We start from the raw sequence: 27,502 nt of genomic DNA, 5'->3' as shown, positions 1-27,502 counted from the left end.
GTGCAAAAACTGCAGGGGTAGATTAGATTAGATAGAACTTGACATGGAAATGTCCTCCAGATAGGTCATCAGTATCTTATTGGTGGAGGTCTGACACCGCGACCCCCGTCTATTAGCTGTTTGAGAATGCAGTCACATGGCCTAGGCACACCTAAGCCCCATTGAAGTGAATAGGGCTGAGCTGTGATACCAAACACAGCCATTATCAAATATACAGCACTGTGCTGGTGAGCATGGAGAAGGCCGCGGTGCTACTGTGGTGCCTCCTCAAACAGCTGATCATGGGGCTCCCGGGCGATGGACCCTCATCAATCAGATACTGATTACTTGGTTAGTTCATCAGTAGGAAAGTCTCAGAAAACTCCTTTAACCATGTTAACGTTTACACCCAATGATGAGGTAGAAGGCTCAGCTCCCACCACCTACCAGTGCTGTAAAGGTTATGGCTGTTCAGTGTATGAAGCCAAATCCTCTAAGAAGGGACACCAACCAAATATTCATTTTCATTAAATTTATTTTCAATCACAGTGGTCATCTAAAACAAAATCCACCATTTGTCAATCGATAACACAACATGAAAAAGACGACATTTAAACTGAAGGAAATAAACCCAAGATGGTAGCACAAACCACATGTCATCAACAAATGTGCAAATTTAAAAGTAAATTGAGGTCCAAATAAAGTAAACAGAGTAAAACTGAGGTCCAAATAATGAAACAGACTTCTAATGAAGTGTTACATTTTATACAAGTCCAGAAAAGTAAAATACGTACGAATAGAAATGTACCACAAGTCACCTACATGCCGGTGAAAGCATACTCCTGTCCACCACCATGGAGGCAGCTACTGAGTGAGGTACTTGGTGCCTTATATGTCCGTCAAGTCATTGGTACCTTGTAAACTGGAAGGCTTTGTGGCTGGCCATTCTCTATGGCAGCGACTGATATGCTTTAAGTAAATGTGCAGCACCCGTCAGATTAGATTTAAGGCAGCAATAATTAAGATATTTTGCAAAAATAAAAGGCCTCTCAATAAAAATAAAAAAAACACAAGGGCTTGTATGAAATTGCAAAAAAAGGGTCGAATTGGACTGAGCTCTAATATCTGGCACAGTCATGGAAGAGGAGTGGCACAGTTTTTGAAAGATGGCAGCTATGTTGTTCTAGCCTCATACAACCACTTTAAGTCACCTCAAATTTTGTCAAAGTTTTTGGAGGTTACATTTCAATATAGATACAGCCTCTTGGTTAGTCTTTATGCATGGATCAAATTGCACTTGTATATAAGTAAAAAAAAAAAAAGTGTGATAACCAAGAGACAGATACATGCACCAAGGAACGCAGGATGCATTTTGGGCATTTAATGACATGACTGTCATGGGGGTAGAGACACCAAGCACTGCATGTTTGGTGAATACTGGGACTGTATATCGTCAAGGTCAATGCTAAAGACTGAATGGAACTTTCCATCTCCGTCATCACCACTGTCCCCAACATAAATATTGCGTGTAGCTGATGGATATAACTATCTACTAAACAAGGTGGGAGACTACAGTCATAAAGGAGGTACACGGTGCCCAACTAATAGAGATGGCCTAATGAAAACATCATTACTGTATTGTATGGCAGCCATCATTATGTGCCTAGTGGTAGGTGGTCATAAATGATCCATAATAACGAGGTTGTTTGTGAAATGGTCCGATTGCGTCCACATTTTGGAGTATCCAATACAACATCTCAAAGCCTAAACATATTCTGTGATGAGTGTTCCCTCATGTTTTTAAGTTTCACATGCACAACCCATTATCTTTAATATTCTAGCACCACCAGGGGCAATCTGTAGATCTATAGGTTCTTGAGAACGGATGTCCTTTCAGGCCCAGAGCATCACTTGCCTTCAATGGTTGTACAGAGTTAAAAAAATATATATGGCCACTTTCTTCTAGAACAGTGTCACACAGGTCCATGGATTGTCCCTGGTATTAAAGCTCAACAGCGCTGAAGTAAATGGAGCTGAGCTGTAATTTCACACACAACCTGTGGTCAAGAGTGGCGCTGTAAAACCTCTTTAAACAACCAAGGTCATGTCGCCCATGGTCAACAAGTAAAATATTTTGTCCAAGACCATTCTGATATAGGAGGTCCAAAGTTATTCAAAGACTGAGACACTACAGGTTGTCCACGGACATTGATACCATAATAAATACACATTTCCATCACATTATACACATTGCAGGAACGTTCGTTGTACGCACCAAGTGTCAGGAGTTGTTCTGAGTTCATAAAAGTGCTATAAATCACAGGTACTAAAAATATAATGTACAATAATAAAACAAACTTTTTTCTCTTTTTTCGCTTTGATCATTAAAATACAATTTAGATTATTTACAAGTTTACCATCACAACACCACAGCAAGATGTGACATGAACACGTATGGAATCTAATAGAAGTGTTCCCAGGGATGTGTGGAGGAAGAAAAAAAATGTACTTGTTTAATATAAACTTATTCAAGGTTCGAAAATCCTCACAAAAAATAGTGCCACTATTGTCCTAAAACTGTGTCCAGTATTGCAGCTCAGCCCTATTCTACTATAGACACAATACTAGACACAAACCATAGACATAAGTGGTGGTGTTGTTCATAATCTCAGACAACCCCTTTAAGGGATGGGATACCCTTGCGGGCCAAATTCATGACACTGTAAGGGCCTCAATTGTAGATGATCACAGATTTTTCAGGGTCTAGCAAAGACAATAGATGTTCTCATCCAGTTAATTGGTCCCTATATGAAGCATAGCATATGGCTTTCCAATCAAGAAAAGGCCTTTTAAAAAGATAGTTACTTAAAGGGGTTGTCCAGGAATAGAAAAACATGGCAGCTTTCTACCAAACAGCACTGCACCCACTACAGGCTGTGTGTGGTATTGCAGCTCAGCCCAATTTGGTTCAATGGACTAAGCTGCAATATCACGCAAAACTTGTGGACAGCTGTGGTGCCGTTTTTGGTAGAAGGTGTAGGAACTACAAGTGCTGTTAAGACATGGTCTTGCACCATAGTAGATAGGTCCCAACAGGAAGGTCGCCAATGATATCGCAGAATGTCCTTCTTCCTCATATGTAGGCATGCACAATAGTTTCTTTCCTGAGATCCCAGCACCATGCGAGATGAATTTTATTTCCAGTAAAACCTAGAAACCTACTTCTAAAGAATCTGCATCTTCAACAGAGAGGCTCATTTCCACTCCTGAGTCATCAGAACCGAAACATGCAGGGTACCCACATTCTGGCACGCATACAGCAGAGTTTAAATTCATAGGTGAGGAGAAATCAAACACCCAGCTTTCCAGGTCCATGGAAGAGTAATTATTAGGAGGCAGATAGGAGGAAGGCTGCTGGAATGGAGATGGGAGGCTCAGACACTTCCTTAAGGTCCCGCGAACTGGTGGCCTGTTGGACAGGAAAAAAAAAAAGATGCAAAATCAAAGAAATTAAAATAGGATTTTCCAGGATTAAAAAAGGTAAAAACATGGCTGCTTTCTTTCAAAAACTGGATCACAACTAAGATCAACTAGATCAAAACTAAAATGAGCTAAGCTGCCATACCACACATAACCTGTGGCCAGGTGTGGTGCTATTTTTGGACTAAAGCAGCCAAGATTTTCTAATCCTGGACAGGCGCTTTCAGGGCATGTACACAATCTGTGGCAGGGAGCATCAAGAGGTCAAAACTTGCATACTGCTGTACCAGTCTATGGAAATCTCTTTGTAGGGACGGAATGGGGCCCAGAACAGAAGATCCCCCTCTATAGACTAAAAATGTAATCTGAAAAGGTGTCCTCTAACTACACAGATAACCTACTGTTCCATTTTGAGTCCATAAAGGCTGGTCCTCCTGTTCTGCACCCTCATTTAAACCCTACAATGAATTGGCTAGGGTCAACGATTTGGACCATCCGTGCCCTGATTTTATTTATAATGTTATTTATAACCACGACTAATTTCCCAGTTTCATATTAGCTCACTGGAGGGGAGGGGGGGGGGGGGTCCCAAAAACTGAACCCCCACAAGTGTCATATAGCTGGAGATCCTTTTAAGTAAAGGCGTTTTTCCTCAAGCTGAACATGAGCCCTATGCACCTACCTTACTGGGAGCAGCCTTTTCCTGGCCTGGTAATAGACAGTTCCAGCCACAGCACGCATCAACTGTTGCATCCAACGAACATCATCCGGGATATCAGGGAACCAGTCTACCAACCTGTACAGGGATATAATGTATAGAAGAAAATCTGTGCTATTCCAAATTAGCTGTTCTTTTAAAAAAAAAAAAAACTGCACCGCCTAGTTCTCACCTTAAAGCTAAAGAATACACAGATTCCACAGGCAGAGTGCAAGGCAGAGCCATATAGGAAGCCACCCGCAACGGCAAGAGGCTGGTGATCTGATTGTACAGTCCTTCTTTCTCCTTGCAGGCTTCTTGTAAAGCTAAAAACATCAAACCATTCAAATAATTAACACAAATAGCACTAGAATATTCCAGCTAAAAGGGCAGAAAAAGTGTAGAGATGGTATATCTGCTATAATGCTGTCAGACAAGGACCACAGCTGAAGAGACTTTCTCAAGTCACTGTATGGATGACAGTGGATCTGCAAGCCGTATAGCAGATCCACCCCCCCCCCCCCCCCCAACTTCCTCACAGGAACTGGTAACCCTTGAGCTACAAAAATACAAGGTCAAGACTCCTTGCAACTAAGAAGACTGAATATTTTAAATTATTCTCTGCAATGTGGTCTAAAATCTGGACCCAACTCTGGACCACTAACCATGAAAAAGCTTAATTTATAACCTTCAGGGTTTGGAAGCTCAAGGATTAGTTAATAGAGACACTGGGACAGCCCTGTGTCTGTCAGCAATGTTCCTGACAGTTAAGGACTGTTCTGACTTAAAGCAAGCCATCTTGCAATTTATGGAGGAACTGGAACAAAGTATAGTTAGAAGTTAAACAGCCAGGGGGCGCCATTACCATTCAGCAACGTGGGGGGCAGCTTTTCCATTATCCTCTTATCTAGAGGCCAGCACACCTTCTTCAGCAGGGTTGTCTCATCACCTTCCTTCTTTTCCTCTTTCTTTGATCGGACCATGGTACACTCTGGGCTGCTGCAAGGAGAGGCTGAAACTCCCTGCTTTAACTGCAGATCACACTGGGGTGAAGGCAATATCAAAAGCTCTAGAAACACAAAAGAAAAACAAACCAAAACATTACATAAACCGTTTTGTAGTGTCATTTAAACACAATGAAGCCCTTAGATGTCTGGTTCATCAAGTATAATGTAAGACAAAGGTCAGCAACCTGTAGCTCCCAGTTGTTACGAGTTTCACACTTGCTGGTTGGAGAACACCAACTATAGGTGGTGGCATGCGTCGCAAAGTCAGATCCGATCTACTGACATTGTACATAACACAAAAACATACACAGACTAGATGTATTGGGGCACACACTCTTAATCATTGAATTCAGGTGATCCTTCAGTAACATTACCACAGGTGTATAAAATCCAGCCCCTGGCCATGCAGTCTGCCTTTACATACATTTGTGAAAGTATGGTTCGTTCTAAAGAGCTCAATGAACTCTAGCGTGGTCCTGTCATATGATGCCACCATTTAAACAAGTCCGTTCATGAAATTCTTCCCTCCTGGTGGTATTATTGTAAAGTGGAAGTGTTTAGGAACCACAGCGACATAGCCATGACGTGGCAGACCATGTATAAAAGTTGCCAATGCTCGGCTGACTCAATAACTGTAGATCTGCAAACCTCTTCTGGCATTAGCATCAGCACAAAAACTGTGCGCCGGGATCTTCAAAGCATGGGTTTACATGGGTCTGCCTGCAATGTTTGCCCTATGCTGTGCCAGTGTATTATGGAAGCGATCAGAAAATCACGTATTTAAAAAAAAAAAAAAAAAAGTTTACTTTTAATACAAAAAAAAAAATCAAGTGAACCAAAAAGTTCACTTTTTTTTTAATGTATAAAAGTGTTATGTACCCCAACTTGGTAGAACTGAAAACTACAAGTTGACCTGTAAAAAGCTCACAGCTCAGTAGAAAAATAATGAGATGCAGCAATGCAAAATTACTTTTTTTTCCCTTTTAAAAAGTGGTTTTATTGTGCAAAAGTAGTAAAACAAACTATGGGGGACATTTATTAAGCATGTTGCGCCACAATTCTGGTGTAAAATGTGCCAAAAAGAATGGCATTTTAATTTGCACCAAATATTTTAACAGTTTTCTCCACGATTTTTCATCATAAAGAATGCATCACGCCAGAAATGAGTTATACATGTCAAAGTGGGCGGAGCTATCAAATTGGCACATATTACGCCTCATTTATCATCCTCTTATGGGTGGAAATGGCTCAAATTGTTGCGGACAATTAATCCAGATTCTGTAGTGGGGTTTTGTGCAGAAAGTCGCATTTATGGTATAAAGATGCGACTTTTTGTCCAAAAGTCGCATTTATGAAAAGAAAAACCAACTCGTCGTGGTAACAAGTGATAGGTAAGTATTAAAACTGGATGATAGAAATGAGCTAAACAGCAGGGTTTTGTCAGTAAATTGTCATTCAACAAAAACATCCTGAGCGAGACAAAAGTCGCAATTTACCACTGGAAATGTCGCAAATATGTTTCAAAAGTCGCAAGTGTGGCCAGGACAGGGGTGGCTGAAATGGCGCATTTCAGTTTAAAAAAAAGTCGCATTTTAGTGCTATTGGTGTTAAAATGTCAAATCAAGAGAAATAGGCAAATAATCAAGTTGATATTTTAAAAAGTCTCATTTTACAAGCGGCGTTTGCCTTTTGATATAGGAGGTTAAAAAATAAACCACTTTTGATTTGTAATGTTACTATGTTTCTGGCGCAAATTATGTCATTATTGATAAATGACCTCCTATATGTATTTGGTATCACTGTAATCATACTGACCTAGAAAATTAAGTTATGTTATTTATGCCACAAAGTGACTGTTGGAAAAATTTACAAATCAGTGGCGGTGTTTCAGTCTCAGTCGTCGTCCCCCCGGAAGAGTAAATAAAAAAAGTTAACCAGTAAACTATGTGCACCCCAAAAAAGAACCATAAAAACTACAACAAAAACAAGCCCTCATACAGCTGCATCGATGGAAAAATAAAAAAGTCATAGCTCTTAGTATGTGATGATAAAAAATAAAAAATATTATAATAATAATAATAATAATAATAATAATATAAAAAAAAAAACTGTGAAGGGCCTCAAATATAGATATAGGGCCAGATTTATCATTACACTTACATCTTACTCCACTTTTACATATGTCCAAAGTCACTTTTGGCTAAGTCAGATTTATTAATAGTCCTTTAATACTTGAAAAAGTCGCATGTTCTATTAAAAAGTCGCATAAGATAAGCATGGTCCTCACTGGAGCGAATTTTTTGCAACTTATTAAATTGTCGCAATATTAAATCTGTCTTAGAGATTCATTTACATAAGAAAACACGCCCACTTTCAGAAAACTGGTGACCATAGCGCAGAGCCAATAAAAGTCGATGGCGCAAAAATTTGCGACTTTTTCACTCCATTATTTTTACTTGCGCTAATGATAAATCTGGCCCATAGTGTGGATAGAGAGAACATACATATACACACATATACATATATATATATATATATATATATATATATATACACACACACACACACAGCTGACTTTACATTGGATAGTGCACTGTGTGGTATCTCCTGTTAGTACCCCCAAAAAAGTTTAGTGTCAGACAGTATGCAAATAACAATACACTACATAATTAAAGGGCATCTGTCAGCAGATTTGTACCTATGACACTGGCTGACCTGTTACAGGTGCACTTGGCAGCTGAAGGCATCTGTGTTGGTCCCATGTTCATATGTGCCTGCATTGTTCATTAAAATTATGTTTTAATATATGCAGATGGGCCTCCAGGAGCAACGGACTCTCTGCTCTCTCTACACTTTGACTTTAGGAGGTCAAGGCCAAGCAGACCTCTTAAAGTCAAAGTGGAGAGGGCGTGGCAGTTGCAAAGAGCACAGAGCCTCTAGGAGTAACTGCAACGCCCCCGTTGCTCTTAGAGGCTCATTTGCATACATTGAAACATCATTTTTCTTAGCAATTTTGGCACATATGAACATGGGAAGAACACGGATGCCTTCAGCTGCCAAGTGCACAGGTAATCGGTCAGCCAGTTTCATAGGTACAAGTCTGCTGACAGATGCCCTTTAACAGCTGGCCAAATAACACTATACACAGATAACAATAAATAATCCTATACTGTGCTGCTACCACCATACACTGAAAAAATATATACTAGTGTGCCAAGCAGTAGAGCTATGCTCCAAAAATTGTTTTTAAAGTATGAATTTAGTTGCCCATAGCATCCAATCAGATTCCACCTTTAATAATTCAGAGCTCCTTTGGAAAATGAAATATGGAATCTGATTGGTTGCTATGGACAATAAGCCAGTTTCCGTTTAGTCCTCATGCATTCTGAATGGAAAGAGATCCGTTCAGGATGCATTGGGATGTCTTCCATTCCATTTTGTAACCGGACACAAAACCGCTGCAAGCTGCAGTTGTGTCCAGTCATAAAAATGGAAAAGAATGGATCCATCACTAAAAACAATAAAACCATTAAAACAAAAAATTTTATTCCGGTATTGAGATCCTCTGCCGGAGCTCAATACCGGAATTAACAGTGCAAGTGTTAAAGTAGCCTAAGGCCAGCTTGGTATATAAAGTTTAAGGCTCTATGTATAATTTGTAATCCAAATGTTCCTATTACAAAGGATTTCCTTTTAACACTATACAAAGTGAACACGTGTAGCAAATATGCCACGCAGCGAAAAAGGCGGAGTCATGAAGATTTGACACACGGAAGATAGAATTAAGAAATTAAACATACTGTTGTCTTTAAGGAATCTAAGTGCATCATTGTAGCCCTGTTGACACATCTCTCCCAGAACCTGTGAAGACAATATCAGGACCATGAGATGAATTGAACAAATATGGCTGATGCCAGGGTCCCACCCAAGAGACGCTGGGTCACATAAGTTGTAGCCATTCAATTCCGGAAAGAACAGGTGTAAAATGTGCATCAATCTACAGTGTTTTGCCATAGCCATGATCAGGAGTAAATATGAGTAAGAAGATGAACGCGCAGGAAACTTTATAAAAAGGGATATATGGTTTTACACGGCCCCCTGCTGGAGAAATCTAGCATTACATAGAACTGATTGAAATCAAGTCGGGCTAATAGAGGTATATCAATTCAGTTTAACAATAAAGGAAACCTATTTTCCTGTGCCTTATTAGGTTATGAGACTTGATGAGGTCAATGGGCACAGAGTTTCCCCCAGTATTTCTGACTCTGGAAGGATATGGGGGAGGTTACAGGTCTTGCCTCAGAAATGTCATTCTTAGTCACTTTTTCCATGTCTATGACCTCCAGCAGGGACTGGGCAGGTTGCTAAAGACAGAACAGGTCTCTTCAGACCTGATTTTAGTTTCTGACTAGAACACTGGATGGATCTATGAGGAGTTAATCATGTTAGAGGCAGTCATTTTATAGACTGAACCGATATTCAGGAGAATTAGGTTTATGAAGTCATTAGGGTGTAACCAATTCCAGTGACTTCCTCGCAACCAGGTGACCCTTATTAGTGTGCCACATGAGAAGCCTTCAGAGAAGAGATACACTGTGCAGGATGAGACATTTTGTTCCTTACTTTAGGTTCAGGCGGGAAGAGGGCGCGTGTTAATCTGTAAAGATTGGCAAGGCTGAACTGGATGCTGGTGTTGGTCACCCTCAGCTCATGAAAGTTGGTAGAGTTGTCTCTCGGGCAGATATCAGATTCCCCAGAGAATGGAGAGATTGTGATGGTGTTCTTCAACTCATATTCAGGCAAATTATTGCTAATACCACCATCAACATAACGCTGAAAATAAAAAAATAAAAAATTATAGAAATGGAGTGAAAGCACCTCCCTTACCAAGTCTCACCTATGTGGTCCTAACACTTGAGGAATTCATGGAGTGTCTTGTTGCAGACCTTGTATCCTGCGTATACTGTATGCTTAGTGGTGGGTAAGAGCCTACTGGAAACCTGTATAAGGGATTTCTCACTACAACCACTACTAGGGGCTGAGCAAACGGACAGGGTGCATGAACGTCCAAATAGAAGACTCTTATGATCAGCTGAGCAGAAACTTGGGGGGGTGGGTGCTGAAGTTTAAAAAAAACTAAATTAGACAGATGGATGGATAGATATCTCCTATTCCACCTCTCTCCACATTCTGGCCTATTGGGCCAGTATGAATACATATTGTGCTGGTAAGGATATTCTATCAAGCTTGTCCCGATCAAGAGGCTTGAAAGGGCGACAACCACTTTTGCAAAGCAGCAAGGTGCTCAGAGTTGTCACTTCTGTCCACCACTCCTCCTGGCAGCTTACTGGCAGGACACTAACGGTAACCACATTCTGCTGCATTAACTATTTAAAACTCAAAAGAACCCTACAGCCACTGGATGGCCAGTCTGCATTTTAAAGCTTGGGCAGTGTCAGAGGGCCCCTAATTCAATTTCTATATTTGTTTAACCAGGGCTTTACTATATAGCTCTGCTTTCCAGCAAATATTTGACCATATTTCTTTAAAGTTTTATTACACCCTATTTAGGCTTTAATCCTTCTCAGAACAGATACTCACCACTCCTCTGAATGTTGGAGGGATGATCCCACAGTAAATGGGGACAAAGGAGCTGCATATTAAAGCCTATGGGAAAAAAAGAGTAAAGATTCAGGAGGATAAACTGATAAAGAAATCCAAGAAATCCACTCAGTCACGTACACAACCACTAGAAGGATTATATAAAAGATCTACAAGCTCTTGAATTCTGACATAACCTGATGACACTTCCAGACATTATCGAGGTGCAATTATATGTCGATTAATTCCCGGGAAATTCTTTCCATTATTTATTCCACTACTTTGAGCCTATTCTGTCTCATATACAGATTTTTTATTTTTTTTTGTCTCCCTCCTATTTCCCACAAACATCAGACAAGGCCTCTCTCTGACTGTAAGGCGACCTATTGCAGTAGGAGCCCTCCCCCCACAGCTCCAACCAATCTAAGGGCGAGTTCACATCACCGTTATGAATATAAGACAGAATTCAAAGCGGAAATCTTTAGAGTCAACAGGACTTTGTTTTCCGTCCGGCATAACGGAAACCAGAAGGATCCGTTATGCTTGCCCATAGACTTCTATTATGACGGCTCAAAACGGAATATCTCTAACGGTTTCCCTTTTGAATTCAGTCTTATGAATTTCGTTATAACCATGTTATAAAAAGGAAAACAATAGCGGAAATCATAACAGTGATGTAAACCCGCCCTAAGCCCCGCCTTCATAGTTGCCCAACCCTCAGTCATCCATCAGCAACAAACAGAACGGTTCAGAAGGATATCAGCACCAGTCTACTCAACAGTACCTGAATTAGCTCCTCCTTAGAGCCAAACTCAGACACCAGCACATTCTCACCATCTGAGACCCGAGTGAGGGATATGCATAGTCTGCCCGATGCCAACTCATGTGCATTTTCAGGGAGGTTTCGGTACAGGCCGTTCTTCAGTATCTTGACCAAGTTAAAGGAAGGATGCATCGGTCCCAGATTTCTCTTCCTGGCTTCCTTAGCCACGTCCATCACATCTGAACAACATTGTGCTGCAGAGACAGAAAATAATGTTCTGCTATAAAACCGGAAAAACTATGAAACAAACACGAGGCTAAATGCCCCCAGAGCTCCTTACTCAGTGGCGGCAGCCATTTTGTGATTTTTTTGTTTCATTCCTTTAATAAAGCTTTATTAAATTATTCCTCTAAACAAATCTTTCCCATTTATCAATTCACATAAGAATACATCTATGAAAAAAGAAAGTTACAATCTCGCAAAACATTACTTCATCCGTCAACTCCAAAGACAGGCCGAAGGAAATGAGCCAGTAAACGCAGAGCACATGTTAAGAGTCAGGCCACCTCCTTTCCCGCTTTTTTATTTTTAGGAAAAGTGGTAAAGGAGTGGGAAGAAGCTAAAATGTTGCAAATTTTGTCACAAACAAGGACCAGTTTTCTGGTGTAGCGGAATAATAGGTGACCCCCTATGTATATGCATGGTTAACTAGGTCCTATCTCTCACTGATAGCCCAAAGACGTGCTCCATCTTCTCTGTTTTCTCTTAAGCCTGTTTTCCACTGGCCGATTGAGCAAGCGATTGTTGGAAGGGAAGCATTCCCTCCCGGCAATCGCTTGCTAGCTTGTGGAGGAGACCGCTGCTATTACATGTAGTATTACATGTACATCGGGTAATCGGTGGCAGTATTACACTGCCAGATGATCGCCAATGCTAGCAATGATCTTGACAACAATCTATTCGTGTAATAGGACATTAAGTCTCTACCAAAAGAAGGCGAGAATAGCTAACAGAGCCTGAAAGGGCATGTTGCTCTACAATAACCTTGAGCCCCCTGTTCCCGTAATTGTGGAGGAGGTTCTCAGGTACATGGAACTGATAGCTTCTAACAGGTCCCCATGAAATGCTGGAAGTTCTATAGAACATTTTATCCACACGTATGGAACATCCATATTCCATATCGGTGAATCCGTATCTATAATAATGTAGTTGCTATGCTTCTGTAGAGCTCCCCAATAATGTTCTAACAAGTAGAAGGAAAGATACTTCATGTCTGACCTTGTGAGAATATATCATCTGTATCACCCCCTACCCCACCCACAATTTTAGACCTGGCGTGAACAGGGCGAAGTAGCAGATAGCGGCGCAACGCATCTGTACCTGAAATACGCCTTATATTTCAGTATAATAAAGGACCAACCATAGTATTTAATATGGAGTCCACAGGCTATCATAAAGTGTAACCTATAGTCTGTTGGTCACTGGCAAACACATAATATAAGGCATTGGGGAATTACTATACAAGCATTTTCTTGTTTTCCCCAGAATTAAAATTACCTGTGGGTCTGACCAAGAGAACTGGTGTTCCATGCAGCTGCACCATTCAAAGTCTATGGGACTGATAAAGATAACCAAGTACTGTGCTCAGCCATCTCAGTCAGTCCCATAGACTTTGAATGGAGCAGCAACAAACTTGGAAGACAGTTACAACCTTTTAAACAGGGGACACGGGACCCCCATTCTCGTGATCAGTGTGGGTCGAAGCAGTTTGCCCATCAGCGATCAGATAACTTATAAATTGCCTCTTGGTGGATGCAATTACACCCTGAGCATTGAACTGTGTATAGTCTATTGCCCACACACATTTTCTGGTATCTTGCAGACACCTGACCCATATGAGTTCTTGCGCTTGCACATATCAATCTTAAACCATACAAACCGGGGTGAAGTCACAAGGATTACTGTTTCTTATGATACAAAAGTTTCATTTATTCAATGAGGCTAGTCTACATGTGGACAACTACCGCATTTCAGCAAAGGACATGTCTCTTCTTGATGGCGTCTTGAAATCTGTGCCAACATGCTTAGAAATGTACTTCATTTGGTGCTAGACAGTAAATCCCTGTGCAGCAAGTTCCCCCAGTTGTAGTTCTGATTCTGTGAACTGGAGATTTAGAGCGCCGACAAGTGCGCCGTCCTTCATAAGACTACTCCCATCATAGTGCATATTACCCAATAATTGGCTTATCCCCATCACAAGGCAAACTTTACCCTTGATATCACAGGAGTCATAAATGTACGTCATGCCCAGAAACATTAGCCATTTTCTTTGAAAAACATAATCAGAATACAGAAATCAGCAAAGTGAATGTTCTCAGTAGCTCGGGCTTATCTGCATGTTGTGAAATGCTCCACTGGGTGACAGAGTCACGTGCAGGACCTCTAGTAAACTCGGGAACTGGAGAAGACGCGCCTACAGGTGAGCAGCTCAGCTCAAACCTATGAGCCATGAAAGGCACAACATAACAGGAACACCTCCAAGCCAATTCATTTGCTGATTAACTATTTTCTTCAATTTTAGGCATCAACAGGGTCTGAATGATACCATTTCCCAAAATTAAACAATATATGTACCCACATAGCTATAGTACAACAATGGGGCCAGCTAGGCGTCGGATTATCAAGTGTTCTAGATTATTGGATGGTCAGAAAAAAATTGGAGAACTGTAATTTTCCAATTGGTCATCTCTGCTTAAAAGCCTGAACCACAATAGGGCCCATGAGGTACAACTAAGGGTCCATTCACATGACTGTATTTTCAGTCGGCATCCGATAGGTATTTTTTCAGGATCAGATGAGAACTCATTCATTTCAATGGGGCTGCAAAAGATGTGGACAGCACACCAGTTCCATGGCCCCACAAAAAAGGTAGAACATGTCCTATTCTTGTCCGATATGCAGGACGCACATGGCGAGGATCTGTGTTTTGGGACCACAAAACAGATAAGGCCGTGTGAATGGATCCTTGGGAGACATGCATGTGCTCTGTACAGCTGGATGGTGGGTCCTCAGTCACCTTGTCTAGTGGGCACAAAATAATCCAGCTTTAGGCTCCCTTCACACGAGCGTATTTGCAATCCGTATATGGCCCAGATTTTATGTACCAGAATCCACTGCTAATGTCAATGAATAGGGCTATCACATGGGCTTATAATTTCGGTCAGCATTTGGGATCCGCAGCATGTCCAAGTTTTGTATGTACAGTTACAGTCTATGGGAGTGCAGGGAGGAAAGAATATGCATGTAAATCCTGAAGCAATACGGATGGTATATCATCGGGAATCCGTGCGTATTCCAGAGCCAGAATACTAACGGATTTGAATACGCTGTTGCAAAAGCGGCCTTAGCCTATATATCCAAATGTCTGAATATTCTTTGGACAATCCTTGTTTATTAGAAGGGTCCCCTGACAACAAGTGGATCACAGGGTGCATTACTACTGGGGACACCCAACAATCAACTGCAATCTGCAGAGGAACCTGCTAGGAAGTGCCGCGTCCCCCTGCAGCACCCCCACAGAGGAAATTAAAGGGGTTGTCCATTGTTATATTTATTGATGACCTATCCTCAGCTGGGGTCAGACACCCGACACCCCCTCCGATCAGCTATTTGAAGAGAAGGTGCACGCCGTGCCAGCGCTGCCTCCCCTTCACGGTTTACCTTCTAGCCGTTGCATCTGCAGCGGTGAGCGGGTGTAATTACACCCAAGCTATCCCATTCATTTCAATGGTACAGATCGCTGTATTGAAGGCGAGAAGGTAAACCGTGAAGAGGAGGCAGCGCTGGCAAGGCGCGCGCCTCTTCTTCAAATAGCTGATCGGCGGGGGTGCCGGGTATCGGACCCCCAGCCGATCTGATATTGATGACCTATCCTGAAGATAGGTCATCAATAAATATAAATTGGACAACCCCTTTAAGTAATACTATCCATGTCATGTATGACCATGCCAGATCCTCCAGAGTGATTGAGACTCATATTTTATCATCCATGGGGAGGGTTGTTGGCTAGACAATCAGGTCGCCATCCTTATTTTACTTGCGCTTCCTGGAATAGTGAAATGTTGGCTGATCCCTGAAATCGGATTTGATCTTCACACAAATACCAAGTAAGCAAGTATTCTCATTATTTAGGAACACAAAAAAGTAAAAGTCTAGTGGCTCAACTACACCCAAGTAGGGAACGGGTACACATACCTTTAGACACACCCAAAGTCAATCAAAAAATAATAATTCTAAAAAAATAGAAATATCCAAAGTCAATCAAAAATAATAATCTTTTAGCTACTCTCATTATTAATCTCTCATAATTAAGGGGCAAAGTTAAAAAAATAAAAATACTGTCTACACGCAGCAACTCAAACTCCAGATTCTTCAGTAACTTAAAGGGGTTCTGCACTTTCATTTAACTGATGATCTATCCTCTGGATAGATCATCAGCTTCTGATCGGCCGGGGTCCGACACCCGGGACCCCCACCGATCAGCTGTTTGAGAAGGCAGCGGCGGTCCAGCAGCGCCGCGGCCTTCTCACTGTTTACCGCCGGCCCACTGACGTCACGACTAGTATCAACTAGCGTGGGCGCGGCTAAGCTCCATTCAAGTGAACAGAGCTTAGCCCCGCACACGCTAGTTGATACTAGTCGTGACGTCAGTGGGCTGGCGGCATGGCGGTAAACAGTGAGAAGGCCGCGGCGCTGCTGGAGCGCCACTGCCTTCTGAAACAGCTGGCCGGCGGGGGTCCCGGGTGTCGGACCCCGGCCGATCAGAAGCTGATGATCTATCCAGAGGATAGATCATCAGTTAAATGAAAGGGCAGAACCCCTTTAAGGGAGTTAAAGGGATTTTCTTACATCCCTTTATCACAAGATCAAGTCACTGGTCTGTCTATGGTTAGCACACAAGGATAAATTTAAGTGAAAGGTCAATAGCCACAATCTTGTCTTGCAGAATATGACCCGCAGTAAGTAATGGTAACCAGTAAGGCCCCTTTCACACGGGCGAGTATTCCGCGCGGATGCGATGCGCGAGTTGAACGCATTGCACCCGCACTGAATACCAACCCATTCATTTCTATAGGGCTGTGCACATGAGCAGTGATTTTCACGCATCACTTGTGCGTTGCGTGAAAATCGCAGCATGCTCTATATTCAGCGTTTTTCACGCAACGCAGGCCCCATAGAAGTGAATGGGGTTGCGTGAAAATCGCAAGCATCCGCAAGCAAGTGCGGATGCGGTGCTATTTTCACGCACGGTTGCTAGGAGACGATCGGGATGGAGACCCGATCATTATTATTTTCCCTTATAACATGGTTATAAGGGAAAATAATAGCATTCTGAATACAGAATGCATAGTAAAATAGCGCTGGAGGGGTTAAAAAATAAATAAAAATAATTTAACTCACCTTAATCCACTTGCTGGCGCTGCCGGCATCTCGTCTGTCTCCTTCTTTGCTCACCACAGGTCCTGTTCAGCAAAGAAGGAGACAGACGAGATGCCGGCAGCGCCAGCAAGTGGATTAAGGCGAGTTAAATTATTTTTATTTATTTTTTAACCCCTCCAGCGATGTTTTACTTTGCATTCTGTATTCAGAATGCTATTATTTTCCCTTATAACCATGTTATAAGGAAAAATAATACAATCTACAGAACACCGATCCCAAGCCCGAATTTCTGTGAAGAAGTTCGGGTTTGGATACCAAACATGCGCGATTTTTCTCACGCGAGTGCAAAACGCATTACAATGTTTTGCACTCGCGCGGAAAAATCACGTGTGTTCCCGCAACGCACCCGCACATTTTCCCGCAACGCCCGCGTGAAAGAGGCCTAAGGCTGAGTTCACATGGGCGAGATTTCCGCATGGGTGCAATGCGTGAGGTGAACGCATTGCACCCGCACTGAATCCTGACCCATTCATTTCTATGGGGCTGTGCACATGAGCGGTGATTTTCACGCATCACTTATGCGTTGTGTGAAAATCGCAGCAGGCTCTATATAGTGCGTTTGTCACGCAACGCAGGCCCCATAGAAGTGAATGGGGCTGAGTGAAAATCGCAAGCATCCACAAGCAAGTGCGGATGCGATGCGATTTTCACGCATGGTTGCTGGGTGACAGTCTATTCACTGTATTATTTTCCCTTATAACATGGTTATAAGGGAAAATAATAGCATTCTTTAATACAGAATGCTTAGTAGAAGGTCAATTGAGGGTTAAAAATAAATAAAAAATTAACTCACCTCCTCCTCTTGATCGCGTAGCTGCCAGTCTCTTCTTACTTCTTTAATCATGAGCTGCCGGCTAAAGGACCTGTAGAAAGAACAGGAGACCGGCAGCTACGCGATCAAGAGAAGGAGGCGAGTTAATATTTTTTTATTTTTTAACCCTCAATTGACCTACTAAGCATTCTGTATTAAAGAATGCTATTATTTTCCCTTATAACCATGTTATAAGGGGAAATAATTACATCTACACACCACCGAACCCAAACCTGAACCTGAACTTCAGTGAAGAATATCGGGTCTGGGTACCACATTCAGGTTTTTATCACGCGCGTGCAAAACGCATTGCCCCCGAGCGATAAAAACTTAACAACGGAACGCAATCGCAGTCAAAACTGACTGCAATTGGGTACCTAATCGCGCGGGTTTGCCGCAGTACACCCGGGACGCATCCTAAACAAATCCGTCACGCCCGTGTGAACTTAGCCTAAAGGTTTTCTGAATATACAAACATGCTGAAGCTGTGACTTCTGGCAATTAGCATGTTTCTTTAATGGGTTAAAATGAGATTGAGTTAAACATCAGTTTTGCTTCAACTCCTTAGGCTGGTTTCACACGGGCGTTGCGGGAAAAGGTGCGGGTGCGTTACTTTTCCATTCACGTAGCTTATTTTTTTGCGGGACAAGTTGTATTTTTTTATTGGCACCATTTCAATTATCAAGGCTTGTATTAAAAAAAAATATAAAAAAATGTAAAAATAAAAATAAAATTTCCAGCATGGTTTTTCAGGTTTTGTTTTTATGGTGTTCATTATACGCCAGGGCTAATTGCACATGAGTGAATTTTCTGTCTGGACACTTTCCATTTTGTGAAAAGTCAAAATCCAAACTGAATCCTGCCTGACCTATTCATTTCAATGGGTATACGCATATGAGCATTTTTCACTGATCATCCGAGCGTTCAGGGGGAAAATAAAAAAAAAATATAAAATATTAAGATTGCAGCAAGTTCTATTTTGTCCATTTTCACACAGCCTTTGCCCAGCAGAAATGAACGGGGCTGCATGAAAAACCTAAAGCATCTGAATGCAATGCGTTTTTCACTGATGGTCACAAGGAGATGTTGAGCGTTATTCGTCAAGCGCATGAAAAACAGATACGGACAGAAAAAATATAAACACCGAACAGACCCGGACATATTCTGTATCGCTCAGTTCTGTTTTGCTTGGTTGCCCTGACCGCGTATCATACTCCATTACATTCTTATTTTACTGTGGCTTTTTTTTTTTTTCTAATCAGGTTTAACAGGTTTATTTTTTTTATAATTTTAGGGCATTAGTTTAACTGCCCCTAAATGTCCTCGATCTGTACTAAGAAGTCCAGAAGTTCGTCAGAGTTCATTTACACTAAAAGCGACCTCTGCACGGAGAGGACTGTGCCTTTAAATATATGGCAGTAGGTATATATAGATCTGCAATGTAAACAGCCTGTGTGAACTGGAGTAACCCGGGAACCTTTGTTCTTGCTGACTCCAGTCATTTCCATAGACACAGGACACTGACCAGCAGTAACCCCTCTTACAAAGGGCAGGACGACTCCCCACCCACAAGTCAGCTCACCACCACGGCCAATCACCAGCCGGACCCCCATCAGACCGCACATTCCTCAACCTCAGGCTGGGAAAATGTAGCAGGTTTGAGGATGGATCAGTCTTTCTTTCCAATCAGTGGTTCTAGTATGTCAACACATTAGTAAAAAAAAAAAAAAAAAACGCTTCAGGAACATACAAAAAAGTAATGTGTATAAAATACTAATATACATATATATATATATATATATACACACACACAGCAGTGCGAAACAACTGGCAAAAAATAGATTATGATTATTAAATAAAATAATAGATTACGGTATATACAGGGTGTGGTGAAATCCTACAGGAAGCAAATGAAACGGCAAGCCTTTGATTTCAAAAAAATGTATATGAAAAAATATTTTTAGCAATAAAATAAATACATTAGGATTTGTTCACATCAGCATCACGGCTTCAGTTCTTAAAGGGGCTTCATCCGAAGTCACTTTGTTCAAAACTTCGGAATAACACTGTACAGAGATTTGTCTCTGCACGGTATTAGAATGTATGGGCTCTGATGAGCCGAAGTTAGTTATTCACTAAAGTGGAAAAAGTATCTGTTTTTCAGGTGATGCCTTTTAGTTCATCCTTTATTTTTTTTTAAAAATGTTTCACAAGAAAAAGTACACCAAAAAAATAAATAAAAAAAACTACACATGTGAGCGGGCCATATGCACACAGCATCATAGATTACAACGATGCTGTGCACATCAGGCCGCCCGCGGGGCTATTGTTCTGCACTCATATGATCTTATGATGCTGTGCGCTCGATCAATGCTGCTCCGGGACATATGGCCTAATATGCTGTGCCTTTAAAAATTCACTTTTTATTAAACATGATTAAAAAATACAAATTACCATTCCATTGTTACAGTAGGGATTCAAACATATAGCGCCATAGTGTATATTTAATCACAGAACCAGAACGGCATGATAGTATAAAAGGTAACAAAAATCCTTTAATGAGAGAGATGTGGGGCAATTAAAGGAAGGTATGGCCGACTACCTCTTTTTAGTTAGTTACTGACAGCAATGATATATGGGGTTAGTGTGACACATCCTAGGCAGTTCAATACCGCCTCTGAACCAACCCCTAGATCCGGGATGCTCAACCTGCGGCCCTCCAGCTGTTGTAAAACTACAACTTCCACCAACGCTCTGCTGTAGGCTGTTCAGGCATGCTGGGAGTTGTAGTTTTGCAACAGCTAGAGGGCCGCAGGTTGAGCATGTCTGCCCTAGATCATTACAAGTCTTTTCTTACTGTGCATTGGATGATAAAGATATAATATCATATAGTTAGACTGCAAATGGACCTTACTATCTGTAACATACCTTAGATTGAGTGTAAAATGGCGACTTCCCCACAACGCGCGTTTCGCGTTATTGCTTCTTCAGGAGGAGAGGATAGATCATTGCTGTCAGTAACTAACTAAAGAGAGGTAGTCGGCCATACCTTACTTCAATGAGAGAGATGCGGGGCATTCAAAGATTTCTGCTACCTTTATACTGTCATGCCGTTATGGTTCTGGGATTGAATATACACTATGGCGCTACAGGTTTGAATCCCTACTGTAATTATGAAATGGTGATTAGTATTTTTTAAATCATGTTTACTAAAAAGTGAATTTTTGTTGCAAATTTCTTTTATTGAGTTTAGAAAAGGACATGGTACATGAGAAGAAAACAGTACATGTGACAAGAGTCCTTTGACATTTTTTACATACATAATACAGACAGAAACCTGTATTTTAAAATAGCTGAAATGAAATAAGAACTTGTTCTATATCTTCTGGGTGAGAGGACATATCAATTACCGGCTAGTACATTCCGTATCCGTCCCACCACAGAGTAGAGCAGGGGTCAGCAACCTCCGGCACTCCAGATGTTCTGAAACTACAACTCCCAGAATGCTCTATTCACCTCTATGGAAGTTGTGAGAACAGTCAAGCATGTTTGCATGCTGGGAGTTGTAGTTTTACAGCAGCTGGAGTGCCGAAGGTTGCTGATCCCTGGAGTAGAGCAATGACAGCAAAGAGGTCAGAAAAAGTGCATTTTTAAAGGAACAGAGTATTACTCATCTGTTGTTGGTAAAGTTGCATGTTTGTATACTTTTTTCCATGTATGTCTTAATGTATACGTTAAACGTAAAGCAAAACCGAGATATGAACAGCCCCTTAAGCTGGGTTCACATCATGTATACATTAAACAGATGCCCAAGACAGAAGCCATACAGTGGCATCCATCACCACAGGGTTCCATTGTAAAAAAAAAACTTTAAAAAAAAAAACACACAACAACCTGCAGCTCTCCAGCCGACCATGCCCTGCTGTAGGCCGTCTGGGAATGCTGGGAGTTGTAGTTTCTGCAGCAGCTAGAGAGCCTCATGTTGGCCATCCCTGCACTAAGGGCTCACTCAGATGGCCGAAGCGTTTTGCAGTCCGCAGATTGCGGCTCCACAAAACACGGATCCCGGCCCGTGTGCAATCCGCATTTTGCAGACCGCGCATCGCCGGCACTTTGATAGAAAATGCCCATTCTTGTCTGCAATTGCGGACAAGAATAGGACATGCTCTATCTTTTTGCGGGGTCGTGAAATAGAACTATGGATGCGGAAAAATTGCGGACCCATTTATACGGTCGTCGGAGTATGTTTTTTTTTTGCTGGACTCTGCATGATGGAAAAAGTGTAGTGTACTACATTTCTGCATTCTTCCCCCCCACCCCTCCCCCAATGTTAAACATGGGACAAAAACGTGATGTGAACAGCCCCTTAGATTCTAAAAAATTATAGCTTTCTAGGAGTCAAGCACATGGAGACGACGCGGCTCTATGCTACTGACCTGCAAGCACATGGGCCCACATTCACGAAGGCTATTGCACCAAAATGCTGGTGCACCTCCTTTGTCAAAACCGTCTAGAAAAGGTAGATTCGGCGAGTCCTAAAATGTAGCAGATGTATTACCGCCACTCAATAATGGTGAATAACGGCTGGCTAGGAGTTGGCTAAAAATTAAAAATAAGGGGGCACATATATTAAGACCACCGGTCTTAATAAACCCCTAAGATGGCGGTGGATCCAATGCTATAATGTAGAGGCGCTGGCCTCTCCATAACTTAGGTCAGGCATCCTCAAACTGCGGCCCTCCAGCTGTTGCAAAACTACAACTCCCAGCATGCCCGAACAGCCTACATATATCAGCCTACAGCAGGGCATTGTGGGAGTTGTAGTTTTACAACAGCTGGAGGGCCGCAGTTTGAGGATGCCTGACTTAGGTGGATCATCCGCCAGTTCTAAATATATGACAGCTTCTGAGCCTCTTGCACACGAAGGTGTGGTGCGGACCGCAAATTGCAGTCCGCAATGCACGGGCACCGACCGTGGGCCAGCCGCATGTGGATCGCGACCCCATTCACTTGGATGGGGCCCGCGAACGGAAGCACGGAACCACAGAAGCACTCTGTAGTGCTTCCGTTCCATGGTTCCATTCTGCACTCCATCTCCAGATTTGCGGACCCATTCAAGTGAACGGGTCCGCATCCGTGATGAGGAATGCACACGGCCGGTGTCCCGTGTATTGCGGACCCGCCGTATGCGGGCCGCAATACAGCCACGGGGGACACACGGTCGTGTGCAAGAGGCCTTACATGTAGACCTGAAACAGGCATAGAAAATGTTAAATGAGACGGTTCTCATTAGACCTGGCGTGAGCGGGGGAGAAGTCGCAGATTGTAGCGCAACTAATTGTTGCGCCGTAATCTGCGCCTTAAATACGCCTAATATAGGGGTACTTCAGCATCCTAAATGACCCCCAAAAGTTATAAAACTGTCTACAAGAAAAACCATTGGCACAGCAACCAATCACAGCACAGCTTTTATTTCTAATTCTGCTCTTGAACAATTAACGCTGCGCTGTGATTGGTTATGAGGGGCCACACACAGTTTCACTTTTAGTCAGTTGTATATAATAGCACTCCATATGGAGCCATATCATTGAAATGCTTCTAGTGCTGTCCGAAGGCCCAATTTCCTGTCAGCTTCATACATAATCCTTCAGGAAAAAACCTGGATGAAATGGGAGGCCTACGGGTGTACAGTATGGCACTACAGAGATCTGCCATGTTGTGTAAGGCTATGTGGAATAGTATAGAGGTTTAGCTGCAGGCCTGTCCTGACAAGTCAGGCGGCACGAGAGGACATAATGACACTGTGCGCAGCGGATGTAGGTGAGTCATGGTCAAGTATGGAAAAACAATGCTGTCACCACACTGGTTACCAGTAGCGATAGGAGAACACGGACTGGGTCTACTGGAAATCCATGTCAGCCTCACTGGTGACATCTCAGGAGGCATGAGGCCCTGGATGATTGCCAACGCAGGGTTCCTAGAACTGATCAGTGCCAGCCAGGATGAGGACTCCTCACAGTCACGAATATTTAGGAAGGGAGTCATCAATTTAATGGCAGACAATAACGTAATTACAATGAAGTCACAGCAACCAAATATGTTCATGGCGTTTCTGGGAACAGGTTGGTACAATAACCAGAGCAGCAAGTCATGGGTAGGGGGAAGTGAATAAAAAGGGGGTGCGATATAATATATACAGATACGGTGACGGACAGGGGTGCTCTATGTGTCTGGGAGGTGCGATATAATATATACAGATACGGTGACAGACAGGGGTGCTCTATGTGTCTGGGGGGTGCGATATAATATATACAGACTTTACTATACAGATACGGTGACGGACAGGGGTGCTCTATGTGTCTGGGGGGTGCGATATAATATATACAGACTTTACTATACAGATACGGTGACGGACAGGGGTGCTCTATGTGTCTGGGGGGTGCGATATAATATATACAGACTTTACTATACAGATACGGTGACGGACAGGGGTGCTCTATGTGTCTGGGGGGTGCGATATAATATATACAGACTTTACTATACAGATACGGTGACGGACAGGGGTGCTCTATGTGTCTGGGGGGTGCGATATAATATATACAGACTTTATTATACAGATACGGTGACGGACAGGGGTGCTCTATGTGTCTGGGGGGTGCGATATAATATATACAGACTTTACTATACAGATACGGTGACGGACAGGGGTGCTCTATGTGTCTGGGGGGTGCGATATAATATATACAGACTTTACTATACAGATACGGTGACGGACAGGGGTGCTCTATGTGTCTGGGGGGTGCGATATAATATATACAGACTTTACTATACAGATACAGTGACGGACAGGGGTGCTCTATGTGTCTGGGGGGTGCGATATAATATATACAGACTTTACTATACAGATACGGTGACGGACAGGGGTGCTCTATGTGTCTGGGGGGTGTGATATAATATATACAGACTTTACTATACAGATACGGTGACGGACAGGGGTGCTCTATGTGTCTGGGGGTGTGTGATATAGGATATACAGACTTTACTATACAGATACGGTGACGGACAGGGGTGCTCTATGTGTCTGGGGGGGGGGGGATATAGGATATACAGACTTTACTATACAGATACGGTGACGGACAGGGGTGCTCTATGTGTCTGGGGGGTGTGATATAATATATACAGACTTTACTATACAGATACGGTGACGGACAGGGGTGCTCTATGTGTCTGGGGGTGTGTGATATAGGATATACAGACTTTACTATACAGATACGGTGACGGACAGGGGTGCTCTATGTGTCTGGGGGGGGGTGATATAGGATATACAGACTTTACTATACAGATACGGTGACGGACAGGGGTGCTCTAGGTGTCTGGGGGGGTGATATAGGATATACAGACTTTACTATACAGATACGGTGACGGACAGGGGTGCTCTAGGTGCCTGGGGGGGGGGGGGGGGTGATATAATATATACAGACTTTACTATACAGATACGGTGACGGACAGGGGTGCTCTATGTGTCTGGGGGGGTGATATAGGATATACAGACTTTACTATACAGATACGGTGATGGACAGGGGTGCTCTAGGTGTCTGGGGGGGTGTGATATAATATATACAGACTTTACTATACAGATACGGTGACGGACAGGGGTGCTCTATGTGTCTGGGGGGGGTGATATAGGATATACAGACTTTACTATACAGATACGGTGACGGACAGGGGTGCTCTAGGTGTCTGGGGGGTGTGATATAATATATACAGACTTTACTATACAGATACGGTGACGGACAGGGGTGCTCTATGTGTCTGGGGGGGTGCGATATAATATATACAGACTTTACTATACAGATACGGTGACGGACAGGGGTGCTCTATGTGTCTGGGGGGGTGCGATATAATATATACAGACTTTACTATACAGATACGGTGACGGACAGGGGTGCTCTATGTGTCTGGGGGGGTGTGATATATACAGACTTTACTATACAGATACGGTGACGGACAGGGGTGCTCTATGTGTCTGGGGGGGTGCGATATAATATATACAGACTTTACTATACAGATACGGTGACGGACAGGGGTGCTCTATGTGTCTGGGGGTGTGTGATATAGGATATACAGACTTTACTATACAGATACGGTGACGGACAGGGGTGCTCTAGGTGTCTGGGGGGGGGGGGATATAATATATACAGACTTTACTATACAGATACGGTGACGGACAGGGGTGCTCTATGTGTCTGGGGGGGTGCGATATAATATATACAGACTTTACTATACAGATACGGTGACGGACAGGGGTGCTCTATGTGTCTGGGGGGGTGCGATATAAGATATACAGACTTTACTATACAGATACGGTGACGGACAGGGGTGCTCTAGGTGTCTGGGGGGGGGGTGATATAATATATACAGACTTTACTATACAGATACGGTGACGGACAGGGGTGCTCTATGTGTCTGGGGGGGTGATATAGGATATACAGACTTTACTATACAGATACGGTGATGGACAGGGGTGCTCTAGGTGTCTGGGGGGGTGTGATATAATATATACAGACTTTACTATACAGATACGGTGACGGACAGGGGTGCTCTGTGTCTGGGGGGGTGCGATATAATATATACAGACTTTACTATACAGATACGGTGACGGACAGGGGTGCTCTATGTGTCTGGGGGGGTGTGATATAATATATACAGACTTTACTATACAGATACGGTGACGGACAGGGGTGCTCTATGTGTCTGGGGGGGTGCGATATAATATATACAGACTTTACTATACGGTGACGGACAGGGGTGCTCTATGTGGTGTGTAATACATAAAGGAGCGGCTCTGGTATATATGTTAATAGTCTGACAGAAGGGGAGCCCCATTATACACAATGAGGTGGTCTGAGCGGAGCGCACACTATACATATAGGGGTGCTCAGCATGTCTCCATTATACATTTTGGGGTGTGACCTGTAAGGAATCTTTTGGGTCCATCTGTGTTCCAGATATAGGGGTATGTGGGTCCACATTACACATGGGGATAACCTGTGAGGCATTTCTAAGGTCTTGCTCTCTCTTACAGATACGGGGGGCTCCCTGTCTGGAGCTGAGGGGGTCTTCTTTACAGTTACAGGGTGACCTGTGAGGAATATCTAGGATCTCTCTCTATTACAGATATAGGGGTGCACTGTGTGTGGCTGAGAGGTTCTTCGTTACACATGTGGGGGCTGAAGAATATCTGGGGACCCTCAGGAGAGCCTTCCGTTCCAGATATAGGGCTACACTATGTGTAGTTTATTATCAGCCCATAGACAGGAGAACTCACCCATACAGGATCCACACACCAGCGCAGCTGCGTTCAGGGCTCCGGCAGATGCTCCATAGATCTTGGTGGCCTCAGTGATCAGATAAGGCGCCTTCTCCTGCAGACAGCTGGACACCCCGACATGATAGACGCCGAGAAAGCCACAGCCGGCGAAGGACAGGTTCCAGCCCCGCTCCCGGTCGAACATCACGACGGTACACGTAGGCGCCGGTCACTGGAATGACATGACTGCAGAGCGCCCCAGCAATAAGAGCAAATCATTTAAAGGACAGGATGACTGCCGCTAACCCCGCCCATCAAGGCGTTCCCTCCCAGCCGGTACAGCCAATCAGAGTAC

The 27,502-nt window shown here is 43.0% G+C and overlaps 1 protein-coding gene across 1 annotated transcript; it reads right to left on the bottom strand.

Moving 5' to 3' along the window:
* Window positions 1–523: 523 nt before the first annotated feature.
* On the bottom strand, window positions 524–27,502 carry LOC121006950 (patatin-like phospholipase domain-containing protein 2). The gene is made up of 9 exons (XM_040439183.1): window positions 27,166–27,502; window positions 11,549–11,781; window positions 10,765–10,830; window positions 9,787–9,996; window positions 8,964–9,024; window positions 5,022–5,225; window positions 4,350–4,482; window positions 4,142–4,255; window positions 524–3,448 (listed from the first exon to the last, which is right to left on the bottom strand). The coding sequence occupies exons 1-9, from the start codon at window positions 27,350–27,352 to the stop codon at window positions 3,190–3,192; spliced, it is 1,467 nt and encodes a 488-aa protein (XP_040295117.1). The 5' UTR covers window positions 27,353–27,502; the 3' UTR covers window positions 524–3,189.

This window comes from Bufo bufo, chromosome 1 (genome assembly GCF_905171765.1).
Source record: "Bufo bufo chromosome 1, aBufBuf1.1, whole genome shotgun sequence".
NCBI lineage: Eukaryota > Metazoa > Chordata > Amphibia > Anura > Bufonidae > Bufo > Bufo bufo.
The sequence above is the reverse complement of the archived record's forward strand: the minus strand, read 5'-3'. Positions and strand labels throughout refer to the sequence as shown.